The following is a 26,474-nucleotide window of genomic DNA, read 5'->3' as shown; positions in this document are numbered from 1 at the left end:
TCTCTACAAGCAGAAAAGCGCTGCCTGTTGCAAGGTAGGAAGAGCAGAGTTATGAAGCTTCAGGGAGATATTGGAAGATAAACAGAAGGGTGAGGGAGCCTCCATAAACTGGCTCCTGGAGAGTGATATAACACCAGAGCACAAAAGTGTCCTGTGCCAGGGTCTGGACATCAGTAATGGCTGGGAAAGGGCTTTAGTGCAGTGCTCAGGCAGGATCCAGGAGCTGCAGGTGCATGCATGAGCCTGGGGCCCTGGGCAGTTTTAGAAACACAAAGGGCATGGACACTCCCAGGCCCCTGGGACGACCTCAGAGAATCACTGTGGGCGTGAATTGTGAGAGGCTGCAGCTTTCTGCAGTACACAGAGAAACAGAAAAGGTTTGTCCTGGAGGGTACAGTGAAGACAACCAACTTTAATTTCTCTGCTCTGGGCCAGAGGTTTGGGTGTGACCATTTTTGCTCTGACCCTCAAGGAGGCACGGAAAGCAGAGAGAACAAAATCTCAAAAAACCAGTCTCCACTGATCTCATCCTCCCAACAGGAGGCAGGACAACTCTACCCAAGCAGGTTGGCTGAGAAACAACAGCAGCCCCAGCCCCCAGAAGACCTACTGGAAGAACAAGAGGACGACAATTATAGTGTCCCTATAAAACTGTAAAATCCCAACACCGGCGAAAATAGTGTATTGAGCTCCAGTCGTTGCCTCATGGCTTGTTTATTTTTCAGATACAAGTTTCTTTTTCTTTTTATTCTTAGCAATATATAACCTATATCCCATCTTTTTCTTGTTTTTTTTTTACCTTTTTCTCATTTCAACTGCATGTTCAATATATCAACTTATATTTCATAGTAGCTTTATTTAACTTGTACTTTTCCACATCTGTATTTTTTATAGATATATGTTTCAGGGTAGTCCTTTTGTCTCTATTCAATATTACCTTTGTATATATACAAGTTTTACTTTCCCTATAATTTTGGGAAGTAGTGTACTCTAACAAACAGAACAAAATACTCCCAGGAACAACTTAAACACCCTACTTTGTCCTTACTGAGAGATTGCCCCCTTTATTCTTTTTTTTTTTAATTTTTACTTTTTTTTTAATTTTAAAATTTTACAAATTTTATTCTTGTGTTTTATTTTGACTTTGTTTTTTCAGTGGTGACTTCTGACCACTCCAGATTTTCCTAAGATGCCTCTTGCTTGGGTTGTGGTTGATATTTTAAACTCTGCACATTCTCTTAACCATCCCTCAACACAATGACTAGGAGGAGGCTCTCCCAACAAAGAAAAAAACCAGAGATAATGCCCCTGCCACAGATCTAATGGATATGGATATAACCAAAATGTCAGAGATAGATTTCAGGGTAGCAATTATGAAGTCAATAGTTAGGCTTGAGAAAAGCATTAGTAACAATATAGAATCTCTAAGGGCAGAAATGAAATCTAATCAGGCCAAACCAGAAAATGCTATGAATTAGATGCAGTCTAAACTGGATACTCTAACATCCAAGGTAAATGAGGCATAAGAACAAATTAGTGATCTAGCAGATAAGCTGACAGAAAAGAAGGAAGCTGAGGAAGAGAGGGACAGGCGGCTAGAAGCCTGTGAGAACAGACTTAGAAAGATCAATGATACCATGAAAAGTTCCAATGTCAGAGTTATTGGGATCCCTGAGCGGGGAGAGAAAGAGAGATGATTAGAAGGTATGATTGAGGAACAAGAAAACACCTCGAATAGCCAAAGGAATATTGAAAAAGAAAGCCAAAGTTGGTGGCACCACAATTCCAGACCTCAAGCTCTATTACAAAGCTGTCATCATCAAGACAGTATGGTACTGGCACAAAAACAGACACATAGATCAATGGAACAGAATAGAGAGCGAGCCCAGAAATAGACCCTCAACTCTACGGTCAACTAATCTTCGACAAAGCAGGAAAGAATGTCCAATGGAAAAAAGACAGCCTCTTCAACAAATGGTGTTGGGAAAATTGGACAGCCACATGCAGAAAAATGAAATTGGACTATTTCCTTATACCACACATGAAAATAGACTCAAAATGGATGAAGGACCTCAATGTGAGAAAGGAATCCATCAAAATCCCTGAGGAGAACACAGGCAGCAACCTCTTTGACCTCAACCGCAGCAACATCTTCCTAGGAACATTGCCAAAGGCAACAGAAGCAAGGGCAAAAATGAACTATTGGGATTTCATCAAGATCAAAAGCTTTTGCACAGCAAAGGAAATAGTTAACAAAACCAAAAGACAACTGACAGAATGGGAGAAGATATTTGCAAACGACATATCAGATAAAGGGCTAATATCCAAAATCTATAAAGAGCTTAGCAAACTCAACACCCAAAGAACAAATAATCCTATCAAGAAATGGGCAGAAGACATGAACAGACATTTCTGCAAAGAAGACATCCAGATGGCCAACAGACACATGAAAAAATGCTCCACATCACTCAGCATCAGGGAAATACAGATCAAAACCACAATGAGATACCACCTCACACCAGTCAGAATGGCTAAAATTAACAAGTCAAGAAATGACAGATGCTGGCAAGGATGCAGAGAGAGGGGAACCCTACTACACCGTTGGTGGGAATGCAAGCTGGTGCAACCACTCTGGAAAACAGTGTGGAGGTTCCTCAAAACACTGAAAATAGAGCTACCCTATGACCCAGTGATTGCACTACTCGGTATATATCCTAAAGATACAAATGTGGTGCTCCAAAGGGGCGTGTGCACCCAAATGTTTATAGCAGCAATGTCCACAATAGCCAAACTATGGAAAGAACCTAGATGTCCATCAACAGATGAATGAATAAAGAAGATGTGGTATATATATACAATGGAATACTATGCAGCCATCAAAAGAAATGAAATCTTGCCATTTGTGATGACGTGAATGGAACTAGAGGGTATTATGCTTAGCGAAATAAGTCAATCGGAGAAAGACAACTATCATATGATCTCCGTGATATGAGGAAGCGGAGATGCAATGTGGGGGAGTTGGGGGGGTAGGAAAAAAAATGAAAGGAGATGGGATCAGGAGGAAGACAAACCATAAAAGACTCAATCTCAAAACACAGACTGAGGGTTGCCGGGGGAAGGGGGGACAGGAGAGGGTGGTGGGGATATGGACATTGGGGAGGGTATGTGCTATGATGAGTGCTGTGAAATGTGTAAACCTGGTGATTCACAGACCTGTACCCCTGGGGACAAATATACATTATATGTTTATTTAAAAAAAGAAGAAGAAGAAGGTATGGTTGAGCAAATCATAGCTGAGAACTTCCCTAATCTGGGGAAGGAAACAAGGATTCATGTCCAAGAGGCAGAGAGGACCTCTCCCAAGATCAACAAAAATAGACCAACACCCTAGCATATAATAGTAAAACTTGCAAACCTTAGAGCCAAGGAAACTATCCTGAGAGCAGCTAGCAGGAAGATACTTCTTACCTATGGACGTAGGAACACTAGAATAATGTCAGACCTGTCCACAGAGAGCTGGCAAGCCAGAAAGGGCTGGCAAGACATATTCAGGGCACTAAATGAAAAGAACATGCAGCCAAGAATACTTTATCCAGCAAGGTTTTCATTCAGAATTGATGAAGAGCTTTCAGGATAGGCAGAAACTGAAAGAATATCCAACCACCAAGCCAGCCCTGCAAGAAGTACTAAGGGGGATTCTGTAAATGAAGAGACTCCAAGAGTCACACAGACCAGAAAGAAACAGAAAATCTATAGAAACAGGCAATACACTGGCACTAAATTCATATCTTTCAGTAGTCACTCTAAATGTAAATGGGCTAAAGGTTCCCAAGAAACAGCACAGTGTTGCAGACTGGATAAAAAAGCAGGACCCAACCATATGCTTTCTATAAGTGACTCATTTTGAACCTAAAGACACCTCCAGATTGAAAGGGGGGGAGGGATGGAGAACCATATACCATGCTAATGGACCTCAAAAAAAACTGGGGTAGCAATCCTCTATCAGACATAGTCAACTGTCGTAAGAGATGTAGAGGGACACTATATTATATTTAAAGGGTCTATCCAACAAGAAACTCTTAACACTTGCAAATATCTATACCCCAATATGAGAGCAGCCAACTACCAAAAAACAACTATTAACCAAAATAATCATATTGACAATAATATGTTAATAGTAGGAGACCTTAACACTCCACACTCAGGAATGGGCAGATCATATAAGCAGAAGATCAACAAAGAAATATAGACTTCATAGATATATACAGAACATTCCATCCTAAAACAAAAGAATACTCATTCTTCTTGAGTACACATGGAACTTTCTCTAGAAGACTACATACTGGGTTACTATCAGGTCTCAACTGATACCAAAAGATTATTCCAGGCATGTTATCAGACCGCAATGCTTTGAAACTGGAACTCAATCAAAACAAAAAAAATTGGAAGGTATTCAAACACTTGGAAGTTAAAGAGCATCCTGCTAAAGAACGATTGGGTCAACCAGGAAATTAAAGAAGAACTTAAACAATTCATGGAAACTAATGAGAATGAAAACACATCAGTCTAAAACCTAGGGGATACTGCAAAGACAGTCCTAAGGGGGAGACACCTAGCTATCCAATCCTCCCTCAAAAAAGTAGAAAAAACCCAACTGCACAAGTTAACCTTACATCTAAAGGAGCTGAAGAAAGAACAGCAAATAAAGCCTAAACCAAGCAGGAGAATAGAAATCATAATGATCAAAGCAGAGATCAATAAAATAGAAACCAGAAAAACAATAGAACAGATCAACAAAACTAGAAACTGGTTCTTTGAAAGAATGAATCAATAAACCTCTGGCCAGACTTATCCAAAAGAAAAGAGAAAGGACTCACATCAATAAAATCATGAATGAAAGGGAAGAGGTCATGATTAACACCAAGAAATTAGAAACAATTATAAGAAATTATTCTCAGCAATATATGCCAAAAAAATTAAACAACTTGGAAGAAATGGATGCCTTCTTGGAAACTTATAACTACCAAGACTGAAACAGGAAGAAATAGACAATCAAAATAGACCAATAACCAATAACAAAATTGAAGCAGTGATCAAAAATCTCCCAAAACACAAGAGTTCCGAGCCAGATGGCTTCCCAGGGGATTTTTACCAAACATTTAAAGAAGAAATAATAACTATTCTGCTGAAGATATTTCAAAAAACAGAAATGGAAGGAAAACTTCCAAACTCATTCTATGAGGTCAGCATTACCCTGATCCCAAAACGAGACAAAGGCCCCATCAAAAAGAATTACAGACCAATATTCCTGATGAACATGATTGCCAAAATACTCAACAAGATCCTAGCCAATAGGATCAAGTATATTAAAAGGATTATACATCACAACCAGGTGGGATTTATTCCTAAGATAAAAGTGTGGTTCAACATTTATAAATCAATCAATGGGATAGAGCACATTAATTTTAAAAAAAGACAAGAACCAGATGATCTTTTCAATTGATGCAGAGAAATCATTTGACAAAGTACAGCATACTTTCCTGATTAAAACTCTTCAGAGTATAAGCATAGAGGGAACATACCTCAACATAATAAAGCCACCTATGAAAAGCCTACTGTGAATATCATTCTCAATGGAAGAAAGCTCTCAAGAACAAGACAGGAATGCTCACTCTTACCATTATTGTTCAACATTGTACTAGAAGGTCTAGCCTCAGCAATCAGACAACAAAAAGAAATAAAATGTACTCAAATTGGCAAAGAAGAAGTCAAACTCTTTCTTCACAGATGACATGGTTCTTTACATGGAAAACCCAAAGACTCCACCCCCAAATTACTAGAACTCATACAGCAACATGGCAGGATACGAAATCAATGCACAGAAATCAGTTGCATTTCTATACACTAACAATATAACTGAAGAAAGAGAAATTAAGGAATGGATTCCATTTACAATAGTACCAAATACCATAAGATACCTAGGAATAAACCTAATCAAAGAGATAAAGGAACTATACTCTAGAAACTACAGAACACTTATGAAAGAAATTGAGGAAGACACAAAAAGATGGAAAAACATTCTGTGTTCATGGATCAGAAGAATAAACATTGTTAAAATGTCTATGCTGCCCAGAGCAATCTACAGTTTCAGTGCTATCCCTATCAAAATACCACTGGCATTTTTCACAGAGCTGGAACAAACAATCCTAAAATTTGTATGGAACCAGAAAAGACCCCAAATCACCAGGGAGATGTTGGGGGGAGAAGCTGGGGGCTTTAAGCCTGACTTTAAGCTATATTATAAAGCTGTGATCATCAACACTGCATGATATTGGCACAAAAACAGACACATAGATCAATGGAACGGAATAGAGACTCCAGAAATGGATCCTGAACTCTATGGTTAACTCTTCAACAAATCAGGAAAAAATATCCAGTGGAAAAAAGAGTATCTTCAATAAATGGTGCTAGAAAAACTGAATGGCCACATGCAGAAGAATGAAACTCAACCATTCTCTTACACCATACACAAAGATAAACTCTAAATGGATGAAAGACCTCAATGTGAGACAGGAATCCGTCAAAATCCTAGAGGAGAACATAGGCAGTAACCTCTTCAACATCAGCTGCAGCAACTTCTTTCAAGACATGTCTCCAAAGGCAAAAGAATCAAAAGAAAAATGGTGAAGGACTATGGACTCTAGTAAATAAACAGGGTTACAGAGGGGAGGAGGGTGATGGGATGGGGTAGCTGGGTGATGGGTATTAAGGAGGGCATGTGTTGTGATGAGCACTGAGTGATTTTATATATATATATAGAGAGAGAGAGAGAGAGATGTGATTATATAAGTGATTTTATATATATATATATATATATATATATATATATATATAGTCCCAGGGCACCCGTAGGGGTAGGTCTTATGAGGTGACTGGAGCTGAAGCAGATGTACTATATGGTGGCTAACCGAATACCACCATATAGTACATCTGCTTCAGCTCCAGTCACCTCATAAGACCTACCCCTACGGGTGCCCTGGGATGTCTAGCCCCATCTCTGCCTTGCTCCAGCTACACTGCCAGGGTACTCTCTGCATGGAGTGCCCTAGCACAGTATAGCCTGCACCACCCTCAGCTTCAGCTATGCTGCCAGTGTGTCCTCTGTGCAGAGAGCCCTGGGACACCCCCCCCCATTTTCACCCACTTCAACTTGCAAGAACAAAGACCAAGGTTATTTGAAGGAAGGAAAGAATAAAGATCAGAGTAGAAATAAATGAAAAAAGAATTTAAAAAGATATAAAATACCAATAAATAAAGAGCTGCTTGGTTCCTTGAAGAGATAAACCAAATTGATAAACTTTTAGCCATACTCAACAAGAAAAAAAAGAGAGAGGATTCAAGTAAATAAAACCAGAATTGAAAGAGGAGAAGTAACAATTCACATCACAGAAATACAAAGAATTTTAAGAGACTATTGAAAAATTATATGCCAATGAACTGGACAAACATAAAATTCCTAGAAACATGCAATCTATCTAAACTGAATCAAGAGAGAGGAAGCAACGTGGTAGAGGAATAAGAGACTGAAATATCATCAGGTGCCAGGAGTTCAGCTAGATAGTTATCAAACTATTATGAACACCTATAAACTGAAGAGGAGATAGAAGAGAAGAAGAGTAGCAATTCTAGGAAAAGAAAATCGACCACTTTCTGGAAGGTAGGACATGGAGAGAAGTGAATCCAAGCAATATATGGGAAGAGAGATATGGGGGGAGGGGCCAGCTCCCGGCAAGTGAGAGGGCAGCAGAGCACAAAATCAGAACTTTTAGAAGTGTGCTCCACTGACAGACGTCACTCCAGAGGCTAGGAGGAGGGCTGGAGCCCTTGTGGGGATAGTGTGGTCTCAGGACCAACAGGGTCACAGAAAGACTGCAAGTGTCTGAGGGTGGCAGAGTTCCCAGGTATCAGAACAGGAAAGCCGGCTGCAGAGACAGAGCCCAGCAGCGGGCTCTCATCTCAGGGTTACCTTAAACTGTGATCCAAGTCACAATCGGGCTGCTGTTCTTCAAGCAGGGACCAAGTGGCAGATCCGGAGAGACCCCTACCTTCCTCCTCCAAGAGGAGCAGAGCGGGAGCATGCTACAGGAATCTGCTGTGGTGGGTAGTGCACCAGAGATAGAAACCCTTGGTCACAGGCTGAGTGAGCACAGAGGGCAGCCAGAGGCCAGGGAGACAGGAGGCATTGACTGTTTCTCTCTGAGGGTGCGCTGAGGAGTGGGTCCCCAAGCTCTTAGCCCCTATGGGCCAGAGATTGGGAGGCCACCATCTTTGCTCCCTTCCTCCAAAGCTATAAGGAAAGAATTCAGGGAACAAAAACTCCCAAGAGTGAACCCAAGCAGATTACTTAGCCTGGTCCCTGGCAAGGGCAGTGCAATTCTGCCTCAGGCAAAGACATTTGAGAATCATAAGGACAGGTCTCTCCCCCAGAAGATCAGCAAGAACATGCAGCCAAGAACACATTCATTAATCAATGAGAACTGCAGAACTCCACAGCTAGGGGAAAGTAAAACAGAATTCATGGCTTTTCCCCCATTATTCTTTAGTCTTTCAAAGGTAAATTGTTTTAATTTTATTTTTTTCTTATTCCTTGCTCCTTTTTCATATTTTAACGTTGTTAAACTATTTTAACTTAAAAATCTTTTTTTTTCATTGTTATAGTCATATTCTATTCCTTCATTGTGTTTAGCCTTATTTTTTTTATACGTATAGGTTTCTTTTCTTTAAAATTTTGGGATACAATTTTTTTCTAATTTATCAAAATATACCCCAAATCTAGTGCATGCCTTTGTTCTAGTCTCTAGGCTAATGACATTCTCTTTTTTTTTTCTTTTTCCAACCAACTTATCAATTCCTTTTTTTAGAATCCTTTTTAACTTTCATCTTTACAGTCATATTCCATCCCTTCATTGTGTTTACCCTTATATTCTATATATATGTATATATAAGCTTTTATATATATATATATATGCTTTTCTTTCCTTAAAATGTGGGAGGTAGTTTCTTCTAAGAGACCAGAATACACCCAAAATCGTGTGGGTGGCTCTGTTCTATTCACCAGTCTAATATATATGGTTTTTTTATTTTAATTTTTTATTTTTCCCCCATTCTTCTCCCCCCATTTAAGATCTCTTCTGATTTGGTTGGCAAATATTTTCCTGGGGTTTTGCCACCCTTTTAGTATTTTGTTCTCTCATTCATCTATTCTTATCTGGATAAAATGACAAGGTGGAAAAACTCACCTCAAAAGAAGAACAAGAGGTAGTACTGACAGCTAGGGACCTAACCAATACTGACATTAGTAAGATGTCAGATATAGAGTTTAGAATGACTACTATCAAGGTGCTAGCTGGACTTGAGAAAAAGCATGGAAGATATTAGAGAATCCCTTCTGAAGAAATAAAATCCCTTTCTGGAGAAATAAAAGAACTAAAATCTAACCAAGTTGAAATCAAAAGAGCTATTAATGAGGTGCAATAAAAAATGGAGACTCTTACTGGTAGGATAAATGAGACAGAAGAATTAGTGATATAGAAGAACAAATGACAGAGAATAAAGAACCTGTGCAAACGAGAGACAAACAACCTCTGGACCACAAGGGGAGAATTTGAGAGATAAGTGATACCATAAGAAGAAATAATATTAGAGTAACTGGGATCCCAAAAGAAGGAGGAAGAGAGGGGCAGAAGGTATATTGGAGCAGATTATAGCAGAAAACTTCCCTAATTTAAGGAAGGAAACAAGCATCAAAATCCAGGAGGCACAGAGAATCCCCCTCAAAATCAATAAAAATCACTCAATACCCCATCATCTAATAGTAAAACTTAAAAGTCTCAGAGACAAAGAGAAAATCCTGAAAGCATCTTGGGACAAGAGGTCTGTAACCTACAATGGCAGAAATATTAGATTGGCAGTAGACCTATCCACAGAGACTGGCAGGCCAGAAAGGACTGACGTGATATATTCAGAGCACTAAAAGACAAAAATATGCAGCCAAGAATACTATATCCAGCTAGGCTATCACTGAAAACACAAAGAGAGATAAAAAGCTTCCAGGATAAACAAAAACTGAAAGAATTTACAAACACCAAACCAGCTCTACAGGAAACATTGCAAGGGATCCTCTAAGCAAAGAGAGAATCTAAAAGTAACATAGACCAAAAAGGAACAGAGACAATATACAATAACAGTTACCTTACAGGCAATAAAATGGCACTAAATTCTGATCTTTCAATAGTTACCCTGAATGCAAATGGGCTAAATGCCCCAATACAAAGACACAGGGTATCAGAATGCATTTTAAAAAAAAAAAAAAAGACCCATTGATATGCTGTCTACAAGAAACTCATTTTAGACCCAAAGACACCTCCAGATTTAAATGGAGGGGGTGGAAAACCATTTACCATGCTAATGGACATCAAGAGAAAACTGGAGTAGCAATCCTTATATTGGATAAATTGGATTTTAAGCCAAAGACTATACTAAAAGATGAGGAAGGACAATATATCATACTTAAAGGATCTGTCCAACAAGAAGATCTAACAATTTTAAATATCTATGCCCCTAATAAGAGAAAAGCCAATTAGATAAATTAGTTAATAACAAAATCAAAGAAACACATGAACAATAATACAATAATGGTAGGGGACTTTAATACAATAATGGTAGGGGACAGATCATCTAAGCAAAAGATTAAAAAGGAAATAAAAGCTTTAAATTACACACTGGACCAGATGGACATCACAGATATATTCAGAAAATTCCATTCCAAAGGAAGAGAATACACATTCTTCTCTAGTGCGCATGGAACATTCTCCAGAACAGATCACATCCTGGGTCACAAATCAGGACTCAACCGGTACCAAAAGAATGGGATCATTCCCTGAATATTTTCAGACCACAATGCCTTGAAACTAGAACTCAGCCACAAGAGGAAAGTTGGAAAGAACTCAAATACATGAAAGTTAAAGAGCAACCTACTAAAAAATGAATGGGTCAACCAGTAAATTAAAGAAGAATTGAAAAAATTAATGGAAACAAATGGAAATGAAAACACAACTGATCAAAATCTTTGGGACACGGCAAAGGCAGTCCTGAGAGGAAAGTATATAGCAATACAAGGCTTTCTCAAGAAACAAGAAGGTCTCAAGTATACAACCTAACCTTATACCTGTAGGAGCTGGGAAGGAATAGCAAATAAAGCCTAAACCCAGCCTGAGAAGAAAAATAGTAAAAGATCAGAGCAGAAATCAATGAAACAGAAACCAGAAAAATAGTAGAACAGATCAACAAAACTGTAAGCTGCTTCTCTGAAAGAATAAATCAACAAACTTCTGGCCAGACTTATCCAAAAGCAAAGGAAAAGACCCAAATCAATAAAATCATGAATGAAAGAGGAGAGATCACAACGAACACCAGAGACATACAAACAATTATAAGAACATATTATGTGCAATATAAGCCAGCAAATATGACAATTTGAAAGAAATGGATGCATTCCTAGAGACATATAAACTACCAAAACTGAACCAGGAAGAAAGAGAAACCCTGAACAGACCCATAACCAGTAAGGAGATTGAAGCAGTCAACAAAAATCTCCCAAAAAACGACACCCCAGGGCCAGACAACTACCCAGGGGGATTCTACAAAATATTTAAAGAAGAATTAATGCCTATTCTCCTGAAAGTGCTCCAAAAAATAGGAATGAAAGGAAAACTTCCAAACTCATTTCATGAGGCCAGGGTTACACTGATCCCAAAACCAGACAAAGACCCCATCAAAGAGGAGAATTCTAGGCCAATATTCTTGATGAACACAGATGCAAAAATTCTCACTAAAAATTAACCAAAGGATCCAACAATATGTGACAGGAGTATTCACCATGGCCAAGTGGGATTTATTCCTGGGCTGCAAGGTTGGTTCAACATCCACAAATCAATCAATGTCATACAATGCAATAATAAAAGAAAGAACAAGAACCCTATGATATTCTCAATAGACACTGAAAAAGCATTTGAAAAATTACAGCATCCTTTCTTGCTCAAAACTCTTCAAAGTATAGGGATATCATCATCATCATCATCAAAGCCATCTATGAAAAACCCACAATGAATATCATTCTCAATGGGGGAAAACTGAGACCTTTTCTCCTAAGGTTAAGAATACAACAGAGATGGCCACTATCACCACTGCTATTCAACATAGTACTAGAAATCCTAGCCTCATCAACCAGGAAAAAAAAAAGGCAACATCCAAATCAGCACTCTTTGCAGATGCTGTGATGCTTTATGTGGAAAACCCAAAAGACACCACTCCAAAACTGCTAGAACTTATGCAGGAATTCAGTAAAGTGTCAGGATATAAAATCAGTATACAGAAATCAGTTGCATTTCTATACACCAACAACAAGACAGAAGACAGAGAAATTAAAGAGTCAATCCCATTTACAATTGCACCCAAAACCATAAGATATTGAGGAATAAACCTAACCAAAGAGGCAAAGAATCTGTACTCAGGGAAATATAAAGTACTCGTGAAGGAAATTGAGGAAGACACAAAGAAATGGAAAAATGTTCCATGCTCATGGATTGGAAGAACAAGTATTGTGAAAATGTCTATGCTATCTAAAGCAATCTACACATTTAATGCAATCCCTATCAAAATACCATCAATTTTTTCAAAGAAATGGAACAAATAATCCTAAAACCTATATGGAACCAGAAAAGACCCTGAATAACCAGAAGAATGTTGAAAAAGAATGGCTAAGCTGGTGACATCACAATTCCAGACTTTAAGCTCTATTACAAAGCTGTAATCATCAAGATAGTATGGTACTGGCACAAAAACAGACACATAGATCAATGGAACAGAATAGAGAGTCCAGAAATGGGACCCCAACTCTATGGTCAACTAATCTTTGACAAAGCAGGAGAGAATGTCCAATGGAAAAAAGACATTCTCTTCAACAAGTGGTGTTGGCACATGCAGAATGAAATTGGACCATTTTCTTACACTACACACAAAAATAGACTAAATGGATGAAAGACTTTTTGAATCTATCAAAAGCCTTGAGGAGAACACAGGCAGCAACTTCTGCAACCCTGGCCGCAGCTACTTCTTCCTTGACAGATTGCCAAAGGCAAGGGAAGCAAGGGTAAAAGTGAACTATTGGCACTTCATCAAGATCAAAAGCTTTTGCACAGCCAAGGAAACTGTCCACAAAACCAAAAGACGACTGACAGAATGGGAGAAGATATTTGCAAATGACATATCAAAAAAGGGCTATATCCAAAATCTATAAAGAACTTATCAAACTCAACACCCAAAGAACAAATAATCCAATCAAAAATTGGGCAGAAGACATGAACAGACATTTCTGCCAACAGACACATAAAAAGGTGCTCCACATCACTCGACATCAGGAAAATACAAATCAAACCTCAATGAGATACCACCTCACACCAGTCAGAATGGCTATAATTAACAAATAAGGAAATGACAGATGTTGACAAGGATGTGGAGAAAGGGGAACCCTCCTATACTATTGGTGGGAATGCAAGCTGGTGTAGCCACTCTGGAAAACAGTATGGAGGTTCCTCAAAAAGTTGAAAATAGACCTGCCCTATGACCCAGCAATCGCTCTACTGGGTATTTACCCTAAAGATACAAATGTAGTGATCTGAAGGGACACGTGCACATGAATGTTTATAGCAGCAATGTCCACAATAGCCAAACTATGGAAAGAACCTAGATGTCCATCAACAGATGAATGGATAAAGAAGATGTGGTATATATATATATATATATATATATATATATATATATATATATATATATATAAAATATATAATGGAATACTACGCAGCCATCAAAAGAAATGAAATCTTGCCATTTGCAACAACATGGATGGAACTAGAGGGTATTATGCTGAGCAAAATAAGTCAATCAGAGAAAGACAATTATCATATGAGCTCTCTGATATGAGAAATTTGAGAGGCAGGGTGAGGGGCTGTGTTGGGTAGGAAAGGAAAAAATAAAACAAGATGGGATAAGGAGGGAGACCAATCATAAGAGACTCCTAAACTCACAAAACAAAAGGGTTGCTGTTGGGTTGTGGGGTAGGGATGGGATGGGTGTTATGGACATTGGGGAGGGTATGTGCTATGGTGAGGGCTGTGAAATGTATAAGCCTGATGATTCACAGACCAGTACCCCTGGGACAAATAATACATTATATGTTAAAAATAAATAAATACTGAATCAAGAAGAAACAGAAAATCTGAACACACTTAAAATTGAATCAGTAATCAAAAAACTGCCAAAACATAAAAATCCAGGATCTATAAGGATTCATAGGTGAATTTCACCAAACATTTAAAGAAGAGTTAATACCTATTTTCCTCAAACTTCCAAAAAATAGAAGGAAAGCTTAAAATACACTCTATTGCAACCATTATCAGCTTTATACCAAAGCGACATAAACACACCACAAAAAGGAAAACTATAGGTCAATATCTCTGGGGGACATACATGCAAAATCCTCAACAAAGTATCAGCAAATCACAATCAACAATATATGAAAATGATCATTCATCATGATCAAGTGCATCTAGGGATACAGCGATGGTTTGCTATTTACAAATCAATCAATATGATACACCACATTAACAAAATGAGGAACAAAAATCATATGGTCATCTCATTAGATGAAGAAAAAACATTTGACAAAGTACATTAATGCATGATACAAACCTTCCATAAAGTGGGTTTAGAGGGGCTCTATCCCAACACAATAAAGATCATATTTGAAAAACCCACAGCTAACCTCATACTTAGTTGAAACACTGAGCAACTTTTCGTCTAAGATCAGGAATAAGACAAGAATATCCCACTCTCGGGTGCCTGGGTTGCTCAGTGGATTAAAGCCTCTGCCTTCGGCTCAGGTCATGATTCCAGGGTCCTGGGATTGAGGCCCGCATCGGGCTGTCTGCTCAGCAGGGAGCCTGCTTCCCTTCCTCTCTGTGTCTGCATCTCTGCCTACTTGTGATCTCTGTCAAATAAATAAAAATAAAAATAAATCTTTAAAAAAAAAAGAATATCCCACTCTCACCACTGTTATTCAACATATTACTAGAAATTCTAGCCAGAGCAGTTAGCCAACAAAAGATATAAAATGTATTCAAATTAATAAGGAAGAAACAAGTCACTATTTGTAGAGGACATGATACTGCATATAGAAAACCCTAAAGAGTCTATCAAAAGAATTATTAAAAGTAATAAATAAATTCAATAAAGTTATAGGATATAAAATTAATACACAAAATTTGGTTCCATTTATGTACATTAGTAATGAAGGAACAGAAAGAGAAATTAAGAAGAGAACTCCATTTACATTTTCACCAGAAATAATAAAATACGTAGGAATAAACTTAACCAAGAAAGTAAAGACCTGTATTCTGAAAACTATAACACTGATGAAAGAAGTTGAATATGGCACAAATTAATGAAAAGATATTCTATGCTCATGGATTAGAAAAATCAATATTATTAAAATGTTCATACTTTCCTAAGCAATCTACAGACTCAATGAAATCCCTATCAAAATACCAACAGCAGGTAAGAGGGTGATGGGTATTGAGAAGGACACATGCTGTGATGAGCACTGGGTGTTACAGTTAACTAATGAATAGTTGAACACTGCATCAAGGACTAATTATGTACTACACAGTGGCTAACTGAACATAATAAAAAAAAATAAAGCTCAGATTTTATCATTGGCAAAAAAAAAAAAAATACCAACAGCATTTTTCACAGAACTAGAACAAATAATATTAATATTTTCATGGAACCACGAAAGACCTGAAATAACCAAAACAATGCTGGGAAAAAAAACAAAGCTGCAGGTATCAGAGTCCCAGATTTCAAGATGTTTAGCAAAGCTGTAGTAATCAAAACAGCATGGTGTTGGAACAAAAATAGACACATTGCTCAATAGAACATAATAGAGAGACCAGCAATAAACCCACACATATGTTGTCAATCTATGACAAAGGAGGCAAGAACATACACTGGGGAAAAGATAATGTCTTCAATAAATAGTGCTGGAAAAACTGGACAGCTACATGAAAAAGAATAAACACAGACCACCTTCTCACACCAACACAAAAATAAACTCTATAAGGCACAAATGCAAAAACTCCTCCAAGAAAACATAGGCAGTAATTTCTTTGCTATTGGTCATAGCAACATTTTTCTAGATATATCTCCTCAGGCAAAGGAAACAAAATCAAAAATAAATGATTGGGACTACACCAAAATAAAAAGCTTTTGCATAGCAAAGCAAACCATCACAGAAGCAAAAAGGCAACCTACTAATAGAAGATATTTGTAACCATCACCAAAGCAAAAAGGCAGCCTACTAAATAGGAGAAGATATTTGTTCCTAATAAGGAGTTAATATCCAAATTATGTAAAGAACTTATGAAACTCAACCATTAAAAAAAAAAACCAATCCAATTAAAAAAATGAGCAGAAAGCCTAAATAGACATTTTCCAAAGAAGACTTACAGCTGGTTAATAGACACCTGAAAAGATACTCATCACTAATCATCAGAAAAATGCAAATAAAAACCAAAATGAGACATCACCTTACACCTCTCAGAATGGCTATAATCAAAAAGACAACAAAAAGTAAGTGTTGGCAAGGATGTAGAGAATAAAGGAACCCTTGTGTACTTTTGGTAGGAATATAAATTGGTGCAGCCCCTGTTGAAAACAGTATGAAGGTTCCTTGAAAAAGTAAAATAGAAATATCATATGATCTAGTAATTCCACTACTGGATAATTAACCCCACCCCCCCAAAAAAGACAAAAAAATTTTGAGAAGGTATATGCACTCCTATGTCTATTGCAGCATTATTTACCATAGCCAAAATATTGGAAGCAACCCAAGTGTCCATCAAGATGAACATCTAAAGAAGATAGAGAGAGAGAAAGAGTGTGTGTGTGTGTGTGTGTGTGTGTGTGTGTGTGTGTGTGTGATGGAATATTACTGAGTCATAAAAAGTAATGAAATCTTGACATTGGTGCTGACATTTATGGACTAAAGTGTATTATGCTAAGTGAAATAGACAGAGAAAGACACTATCATGTGATTTCACTTATATGGGGAATCTAAGAAACAAAACATTTTAACAAACAAACAAAAGCAGAAACAGACACACAAATACAGAGAACAAACTGATGGCTGCCGGGGGGGGGTGGGTGTGGACAAATGACTGAAGGGTAATCGGAGGTACAGACTGCCAGATATCAAATGAATAATCATGAGGATAAAAGCCACAGCATAGGGAATACAGCTGATATTGTAATAACGTTGTATGGTGACAGATGATAGCTACACTTGTGGTGAGCATAGCAAAATGCATAGAGTTGTTGAATCACTATGTTACACACCTGAAACTAAAGTAACATTGTGTGTCAACTACACTTCAATAACAAAAAAAGAGCTATTGAATTTTAAAATCAGTAAGGATACCAATGATCATCTACTTCACCCTTTTATATGTTTAGTTATGTCTAATTTTAAAATCATAAAAGATTCAAATGTAGTAATAGTTGTCCTATCAGTATGACTTGGTGATTTAGAGATGCATTGTGTTGATCATGTTAATCACATGTAATGAAACCTGAGATCTTTTGTTGTCATCATTATTAACTGGCAAAGGAGCTCCTGTCAGCAATTTCACAGATTTTCATAGTTGGGAGGACAAGATCAATAAACTTCATTCTCTCTCAACACAATCCATACATATAAGAGATGCTACAAAACAAGTCAAAATAGATTTGTGAACAGAATCCACCACAATCAGCAACTGTCTTTTGAAAACTGTCTACTCTTTTTTTTTTCAGGTTTTAATACTTTTTATTGCATATTAAAAAAATTGTGCATTCCAATAATTAAAATCATTTGAACAAAAAAATGGCACTCTGATTAAACTGCGTTTTACAGCCTGCAGGACACCTTGGACCAGCTTGATTTTTTACTCTACATTTCCCTGTCGTCCCACCCAGCTTCTTCCTTCACCAACATGCAAGTTCTTTTCCTTCCCTGCCAGCCAGACAGGCAGATGGGAGAGGCAGGTGCCTTCGTTGTCAGTAGTTCTCCATTCTTTGATGTGAAAAGGGGCAGCACAGTCATTTAAACTTGATCCAACCTCTTTGCATCTTACAAAGTTAAACAGCTAAAAGAAGTAAAATAAGAAGGCAATGCTTGTGGAATGTACAGTGCATATTGGCGGCGCCCGCCTCATTACGATTTGCCCGCTTGCTTCTCCTGTTCAATCGTTTCTTTTGAAGGCAGTGGATTTTTCTCTTGTGTTTCTGTCTTCTTCAATTTCGACTTATCGAATTTCTCAATCTCAGCCATATCGGGTTTGTCAGACATGGTTGCAGAGGAAGCGGAGCGAGGTGCACGAGCGAGGGAAGACCGGTCTGCTCAGTAGCCGCCGCCGAATGCCGAAAACTGTCTACTCTTGAACTCACTAAGTAAGTAATTAGTTTCCTTTTGTTTTGTCCCAATTTACTGATTTGATTTGATTTGATTAAATCTAATTTAAACTTCTTGATTCCCCCAAATTCTGTCCAAGCACCAGGATTAGGATGGTGCAAAACTGAAGGTGGTAGAGGGGCACAAATTCAATAATCAAATAATACCTTAACTCAATATTTTTAAAAATCAAAATTAATGGCCAGATAAATTCAATAAACAAAATACCACATTTTAGGGAGGTGGGACAGGATGGTGGAGAAGTAGGAGGCCCTGTTTCAACCAGTCCCCTAAAGTGAGCTAATTATCTACCAAAACACTCTGAACACCCATGAAATCACCCTTAGATGTAGGATTATACACTTCTGGATATCTACTAGGTTAGGAGACTCCAGTGAAGAGGTAAAGCATACTGAGAATGATCAGACTGATATTGGAAAATAAGTATCTTTTTTATATTTAAAAATATAGAAGGGGGATGGAGCCACCAGAAGTGACGCATTGGAAAGTAGTACCCCAATATGAGAGTGCCCTGTGGTTGGTGACCAGCATTAACGTGGAGTCTGGTTAAAAGCACTCAAAAACAGCAAAAGACTTTAAGGGGCAGTTGGTGGAATTGGGCAGGCATGGGCACGGGCCTAAGCCCACAGACCCAGGACGGCCACTGCCAGTGACCACCTATGCCAGAGAGAGTACAACGAGGCCTCCAGACCATGGTCCCTGAGCCCCTGGCTTTCCACTACTAGCTCCAGCGCTGGGATAGGTGCACTCCCACCGGCACGTGTAAGGGAGTCTGGTGTGGATGCCAGCTGGTGCTCTCTAGAACCAAAGCCTTTTGCACTCTGCACGTGCACTGTGTAACCAGGGTCTGAACCATGCTCTCCAACCGTGCCTGAGAGAGTTGTGTGTGGACGCTAGCTGCTGGTCTCTAGGACCAGCCAAGAGTCTGAACACTCCCAGCCCAGGCTTGAAAATATCAGCGCGCTATCTCTGGTTGGGATCTCTTGGGGCGGTCTGGACCCCAGACAGCAGTCCCGGCAAAGGCAGCCACTGGAAGAGGGCTCCCTGTCTAATATCTCTTGTGGTTTTAGTGGCACGGAGATGTGGGGACAAGCAGGTGCTTTGGGCAACCTCTAAGACGGTAGCTGGGGACATGCACTGCCCATGGGAGGTTGCACAGATCAGCAGAGTTTGCAGAGTGGGAGTCTGTGTGTTCTGGACCACCCAGAGGGGAGCAGACTCAGGCTTCTCTCTGAGATACAGTTTGGGTACAGTTTGCTTTCCACTAAACCTCTGAAAGGCCACAAAAAGCCACCAAAGAACAAAAACCTGCAGAGAACAAAAGCCTAAAAAACTGGTTTCCACAGAGCCCAGCCCCTTGATAGGGAGCAGGACTCAACCCAAGCAAGACTGACTGAAAAACAATGTGGCAGCCCCCTCCCCCAGAGAGCCAGCCAAAAGAACAAGAGGACAACCACCACAGGGTCTCCATAACATTTTAAAACCCCAATATCAGAGGAAAACAAGATATTAAACTCCCAGTATTGCCCTAAAACCTGCATATTTCATAGATACAACTCTTATTTTTAATTTGTTCTCACGATTCTTGTTCTTTTTAATTTTCTTAACCCATTTACCACTACAACGAGAGGTTCAATACAACATATTCCATAATAACCTCTTACCTTGAACTTTTTCATACACATACATGTGTTTTTCTTTTGCTTTTCTATTTTTCTTAATATAAGATATAAGCTTCAAGGTAATCCTCTTTCCCTAATCAATACTAACTTATATATATATACCAGTTTTAATCTCCCTTTATCTCTGGAAAGTTGTGTCCTTTAACAAAGATATCAAGATACACCCAGGAAGAATCAAAATAACCTTCCTCACCCACATTGAGGATGTATAACCAACCTCCCATCTTTTTCTTCTGTCAGTGTTTCTGTGCATTTGTTTTTGTTCTGATATTTTATAAATTTTATACTTGGGGTTCATTTTGGCTGGGTTCTTTTTTTCTTCTTGTCTTTTACTTTCATTGGTATTTTTGTTTGTATACCTCATAAATCTTACCTTTGGGGTCCATTCTGGCTGGGTCTTCTCTCTCTCTCTTTTTAATTTTTTCCTGTCTGTCTCTTTCTCTCTCTCTTTTTTGCTTTTTTTCCTTTCTTTTTGATGGTGACTTCTGATTGCTCAGAAGCGTTCCAGGGTGCACCTTACCTGGATCACGGATGATATATTCAGCTACACATCCCCTCGATCACCACTCACCAAAATGACTAGGAGCAGGAATGCCCAATATAGGAAAAATTCAGAGACTGTGCCCTCTCCATCAGAGCTATTGGATATGGACATAATCAGTATGTCAGAAAGGGAATTCAGGGTAACAATTATCCAGGCAATGGCTAGGTTGGAGAAAACCATTAATGACAACATGGAATTGATTAGGGCAGAAGTTAAAGCTACCTGGGAAAAGGTTAAAAATGCTATCAATGAGATCCCATCTAATCTAAAGTCTCTAACAGCTAGGGTAACCAAGGCAGAAGATAGAATTAGTGATCTGGAGGACAAACTGATAAAGAAAAAGAATCAGGAGGAGGCGTGGAACAAACAACTTAGAAGCCATGAAAACAGAATTAGGGAAATAAATGATGCCATGAAAATTTCCAATGTCAGAATTATTGGGATCCCTGAGGGGGAGGAGAAAAAAAGAAGACTAGATGTAGTTGAACAAATCCTCCATGAAAATTTTCCCAATCTGGGGAATGGAACCAGTGTTCCTATCATAGAGGCAGAAAAGACACCCCTCAAGATCATAGAATCTAAAAAGACCTCGAGACACTTGATTCTGAAACTGATGAATCATAATTTTAGATAAGAGCTCTTGAAAGCAGCTAGCAGAAAGAGATTCCTTACATAAAGAGGAAGGTCCATCAGAATAACGTCAGATCTGTTCACAGAAACCTGGCAAGCCAGAAAGGGCTGGAGAGACATGTTCAGGGCACTAAATGAGAAGAACATGCAGCCAAGAATACTTTATCCAGCAAGACTGACATTCAGAATGGATGGAGACATAAAGAGCTTCTAAGACCGGCAAGGTTTAAAAGAGTATGTGACCACCAACCCAACACTACAGGAAATATTAAGGGTTTTTTTTTTAATAAGAGAAGAAAGAACCCAAGAGTGCCAGAAACAGAAATTTACAGAGACAATATAGAGAAACAAGGACTTCTTAGGCAACATGATGTCAATAAAATTGTATATTTCAATAATCACTCAACATGAATGGCCTAAACACTCCCATAAAAAGGCACAGGTTGCAGATTGGATAAAATGACAGGACCCACCCATATGTTGTCTACAAGAGACCCATTTTGAACCTAAGGATACATCCAGACTGAAAGTGAAGGGATGCGGAAGCATCTTTTATGCCAATGGGCCTCAAAAGAAAGCTGGGCTAGTGATTCTCGTATCAGATAAATTAGATTTTAAACTAAAGACTGTAGTCAGAGATAAAGAAGGACACAAATCATTCTTAAAGAGTCTATCCACCAAGAAGATCTAACAATTATAAATATTTATGCCCCCAATACGGGATCAGCCAACTACATAAGACAACTGTTAATCAAGATAAAGAGTCATATTGATATGAATACATTAATAGTAGAGGATCTTAATACAACACTCTCAGTAATAGGCAGATCATCCAAGCAGAAAATCAATAAAGAAACAAGAACATGGAAAGATACATTGGACCAGATGGACCTCATAGACATATAAAGAACATTCCACCCTAAAACAACAGACTAACTACTCATTCTTCTCAAGTGCACATGGAACTTTCTCCAGAATAGACCACATACTGGGTCACAAATCAGGGCTCAACAAATACCAAGTGACTGAGATTATTCCCTGCATATTCTCAGATCACAATGTTTTGAAACTGGAGCTCAATCACAAGGAAAAGTTCAGAAGGAACTCAAACACCTGGAAGCTAAAGACCACCTCGCTTAAAAATGCTTGGATCATGGGGCGCCTGGGTGGCTCAGTGGGTTAAGCCTGCTGCCTTCGGCTCAGGTCATGATCTCAGGGTCCTGGGATCGCGTCCCGCATCGGGCTCTCTGCTCAGCAGGGAGCCTGCTTCCCTCCCTCTCTCTCTGCCTGCCTCTCTGTCTACTTGTGATCTCTCTCTGTCAAATAAATAAAATCTTAAAAAAAAAAAAAAAGAATGCTTGGATCAACCAGGAGATCAAAGAAGAACTTAAACAATTCATGGAAACCAATGAGAATGAAGACACTTTAGTCCAAAACCTATGGGATACAGCAAAGGCAGTCCTAAAGGGGAAATACATAGCCATCCAAGCCTCCCTCAAAAAAAAAATTGAAAAATCAAGAATGCACCAGCTCTCTGTACACCTTAAGAACTATAGAATCAACAACAAATTAAACCATCCCCAGGCACAAGAAGGGAAATAATGGAGATTAGAGCAGAGATCAATGAGATAGAAACTAGAAATACAGTATAACACATAAATGAAGCTAGAAGCTATTTTTTTGACAGAAACAATAAGATCCATTGGCCAAACTAATGCAAAAGAAAAGACAGAGGACCCAAATTAATAAAATTATGAATGAAAAGGGAGAGATCATGATTAACACCAAGGAAATAGAAACAATCATCAGAAATTATTATCAACAGTTATATGCCAATAAGTTAAGCAACGTAGATGAAATTGATGCATTCCTGGAAACCTAACTTCCAAAACTGAATGAGGAAGAAACTGACAACCCAAATAGACCAATATCTAGCAAAGAGATTGAAGCAGTGATCAAAAACCTCCCAAAAAACAAGAGCCCAGGCAGAAGACATGAAGAGACACTTCCCCAAAGATGACATACAAATGGCTAACAGACACATGAAAAAGTGTTCATCATCATTAGCCATCAGGGAGACTCAAATGAAAACCACATTGAGATACCACCTTACACCAGTTTGAATGGCCAAAATTAACAATACAGTAAACAACAAGTGTTCGGAATGTGAAGAAAGGGGAACCCTCTTACACTGTTGGGGGGAATGCAACTTGGTACAGCCACTTTGGAAAACAGTGTGGAGATTCCTTAAGAAATTAAAAATAGAACTTCCCTATGACCCTGCAATTGCACTACTGGGTATTTACCCCAAAGATACAGATGTAGTGAAGAGAAGGGCCATCTGTACCCCAATGTTCATAGCAGCAATGGCCACAGTTGTCAAAGTGTGGAAAGAACCAAGATGCCCTTCGACAGACAAATGGATAAAGAAGATATGGTCCATATATTATGCCTCCATCAGAAAGGATGAATGCCCAACTTTTGTATCAACATGGACGGGACTGAAAGAGATTATGCTGAGTGAAATAAGTCAAGCAGAGAGAGTCAATTATCATATGGTTTCACTTATTTGTGGACCATAAGGATTAATATGGAGACATGGGGAGATGGAAAGGAGAAGTTGGGCGGAATTGGAAGAGGGAGACAAACCATGAGAGACTGTGGACTCTGAAAAACAAACTGAGGGTTTTGGAGGGGAGAAGGGTGGGAGGTTGGGTGAGCCTGGTATTATGGAAGGCATGTATTGCATGGAGCACTGGGTGTGATGCATAAACAATGAATTCTGGAACACTGAAAAGAAACAAAAGCCCAGGACCTGACCAATTCCCTGGGGAATTCTACCAAACATTCAAAGAAGAAATAATACCTACTCTCCTGAAGCTGTTTCAAAAAATAGAAATAGAAGGAAAACTCCCAGTCATTCTATGAACCCAGCATTACCCTGATCCCCAAACCAGGCGAAGTCCCATCAAAAAGGAGGATTTCAACCAATATCCCTGATGAATATGGATGCTAAGATTCTCAACAAGATCCTAGCTAATAGGATCCAACTGTGCATTAAAAAGATTATCCATCGGGGTGCCTGGGTGGCTCAGTGGGTTGAGCCTCTGCCCTCGGCTCAGGTCATGATCTTGGCGTCCTGGGATCGAGCCCGGCATCGGGCTCTCTGCTCAGAGGGGAGCCTGCTTCCTCCTCTCTCTCTGCCTGCCTCTCTGCCTACTTGTGATCTGTCAAATAAATAAATAAAATCTTTAAAAAAAAAAAGATTATTCATCATGACCAAGTGGGATTTATCCATGGGATGCAAGTGTGGTTCAGCACTCACAAATCAATCAATGTGATAGAACAAATCAATAAGAGAAGAGAGAAGAACCACATGGTCCTCAAAATTGATGGAGAAAAAGCATTTGACAAGATACAGCATCCATTCCTGATTAAAACGCTTCAAAGTATAAGGATAGAGGGAACATTCCTCAACTTCATAAAATCTCTCTATGAGAAACCCACAGTGAATATCATCCTCAATAGGGAAAAGCTGACAACCTTCCCGTTGAGATCAGGAACATGACAAGGATGCCCACTCTCGCCACTATTGTTCCACATAGTACTAGAAGTCCTAGCCTCAGCGGACAGACAACAAAAAGAAATAAAATGTATTCAAATTGACAAAGAAGAAGTCAAACTCTCTCTCTTCACAGATGACATGACACTTTATACGGAAAACCCAAAAGACTCCACCCCCAAACTACTAGAACTCACACAGCAATTCAGTAATGTGGCAGGATACAAAATCAATGCACAGAAATCCGTTGCTTTCTTATACACTAACAATGAAAATATAGAAAGGGAAGTGAGAATATTGATTCCATTTACTATAGCACCAAGAGCTATAAGATACCTAGGAATAAACCTAACCAAAGAGGTAAAGGATCTGTACTCGAGAAACTACAGAACACCCATGAAAGGAATTGAAGAAGACACAAAAAGATGGAAAACCATTCCATGCTCATGGATCAGAAGAATAAACATTGTTAAAATGTCGATACTGCCCAGAGAAATCTATACTTTCAATGCCATTCTGATCAAAATTCCACCAGCAATTTTCAAATAGGTGGAACAAACAATCCTAAAATTTGTATGGAACCAGAAAATACCCTGAATTACTAAGGAAATGTTGAAAAAGAAAAACAAACCTGGGGGCATCACGTTGCCTGATTTCAAGCTTTACTACAAAGCTGTGATCACCAAGATAGCATGGTACTGGCAAAGGCTCTATCTCAGAATCCTGAGATCATGACCTGAGTCAAAATCAAGAGAAAGGAACCCTTGTATACAGTTGGGAATATAAATTGGTTCAGGCACTATTGAAAACAGTATGGAAGTTCCTCAAAATCTTAAAAATAGAACTATCATATGATCCAGCAATTCCACTTCTGGGTATTTACCCAAAGGATTTGGAATTATGATCTCAAAAAGGTATGTCCATTCCTACATGCAGTGCAGCCTTATTCACAATTGCCAAAATATGTAAATAATCTAAGTGTCCATTAAGGAATAAATGTAAAAGAAAATGTGATATATCTTATTCAATGTTATATAATGTGATAAAATGTGATATATATTATTCAACCATGAAAACCAGAGATTCCTGCCATCTGAGACAATCTGGATAAACCTTTAAGGCATTGTGCTAAATGAAATATATCAGACAGAGAAAAATAAATCTTATATGATATAAATATATGTGGAATCTAAAAAGCCAAACAGGGAGAAGTTTGGGGCTTTGTGTAGTAAAAATAGTGAAATGTTAGTCAAGGGTACAAACTTCCAGTTATAACAGTAATACATTCTGGAGATCTAATGTACAATATGTTGGTTATAGCTAATAAATACCATATTATATACTTGAGAGTTGCTGAGAAAATAAATCTTCAAAATTCTCACCACAAAAAAGAAAGGGCAATTATAGTGGGATGGAGGTTTAACCAAGCCA

General features: G+C 38.6%; 2 protein-coding genes across 5 annotated transcripts in view; both read right to left on the bottom strand.

Moving 5' to 3' along the window:
• The window catches only part of LOC125092772 (disintegrin and metalloproteinase domain-containing protein 5-like), a 180,485-nt gene that overhangs the window by 50,513 nt on the left and 103,498 nt on the right, over positions 1-26,474 (bottom strand). The gene's annotated exons all lie outside the window — the stretch shown is intronic.
• On the bottom strand, positions 17,955-18,570 carry LOC125092774 (thymosin beta-4-like). The gene has a single exon (XM_047717153.1). It carries the CDS (start codon positions 18,500-18,502, stop codon positions 18,368-18,370), a length of 135 nt encoding a protein of 44 aa, XP_047573109.1. The 5' UTR covers positions 18,503-18,570; the 3' UTR covers positions 17,955-18,367.

This window comes from Lutra lutra, chromosome 2 (genome assembly GCF_902655055.1).
Source record: "Lutra lutra chromosome 2, mLutLut1.2, whole genome shotgun sequence".
NCBI lineage: Eukaryota > Metazoa > Chordata > Mammalia > Carnivora > Mustelidae > Lutra > Lutra lutra.
This window is presented reverse-complemented; position numbering and strand designations above follow the sequence as displayed.

Excerpts from the sequence above, each read along its gene's own strand:
- LOC125092774 (XM_047717153.1), bottom strand. The coding sequence starts at position 18,502 with ATGTCTGACAAACCCGATATGGCTGAGATTGAGAAATTCGATAAGTCG.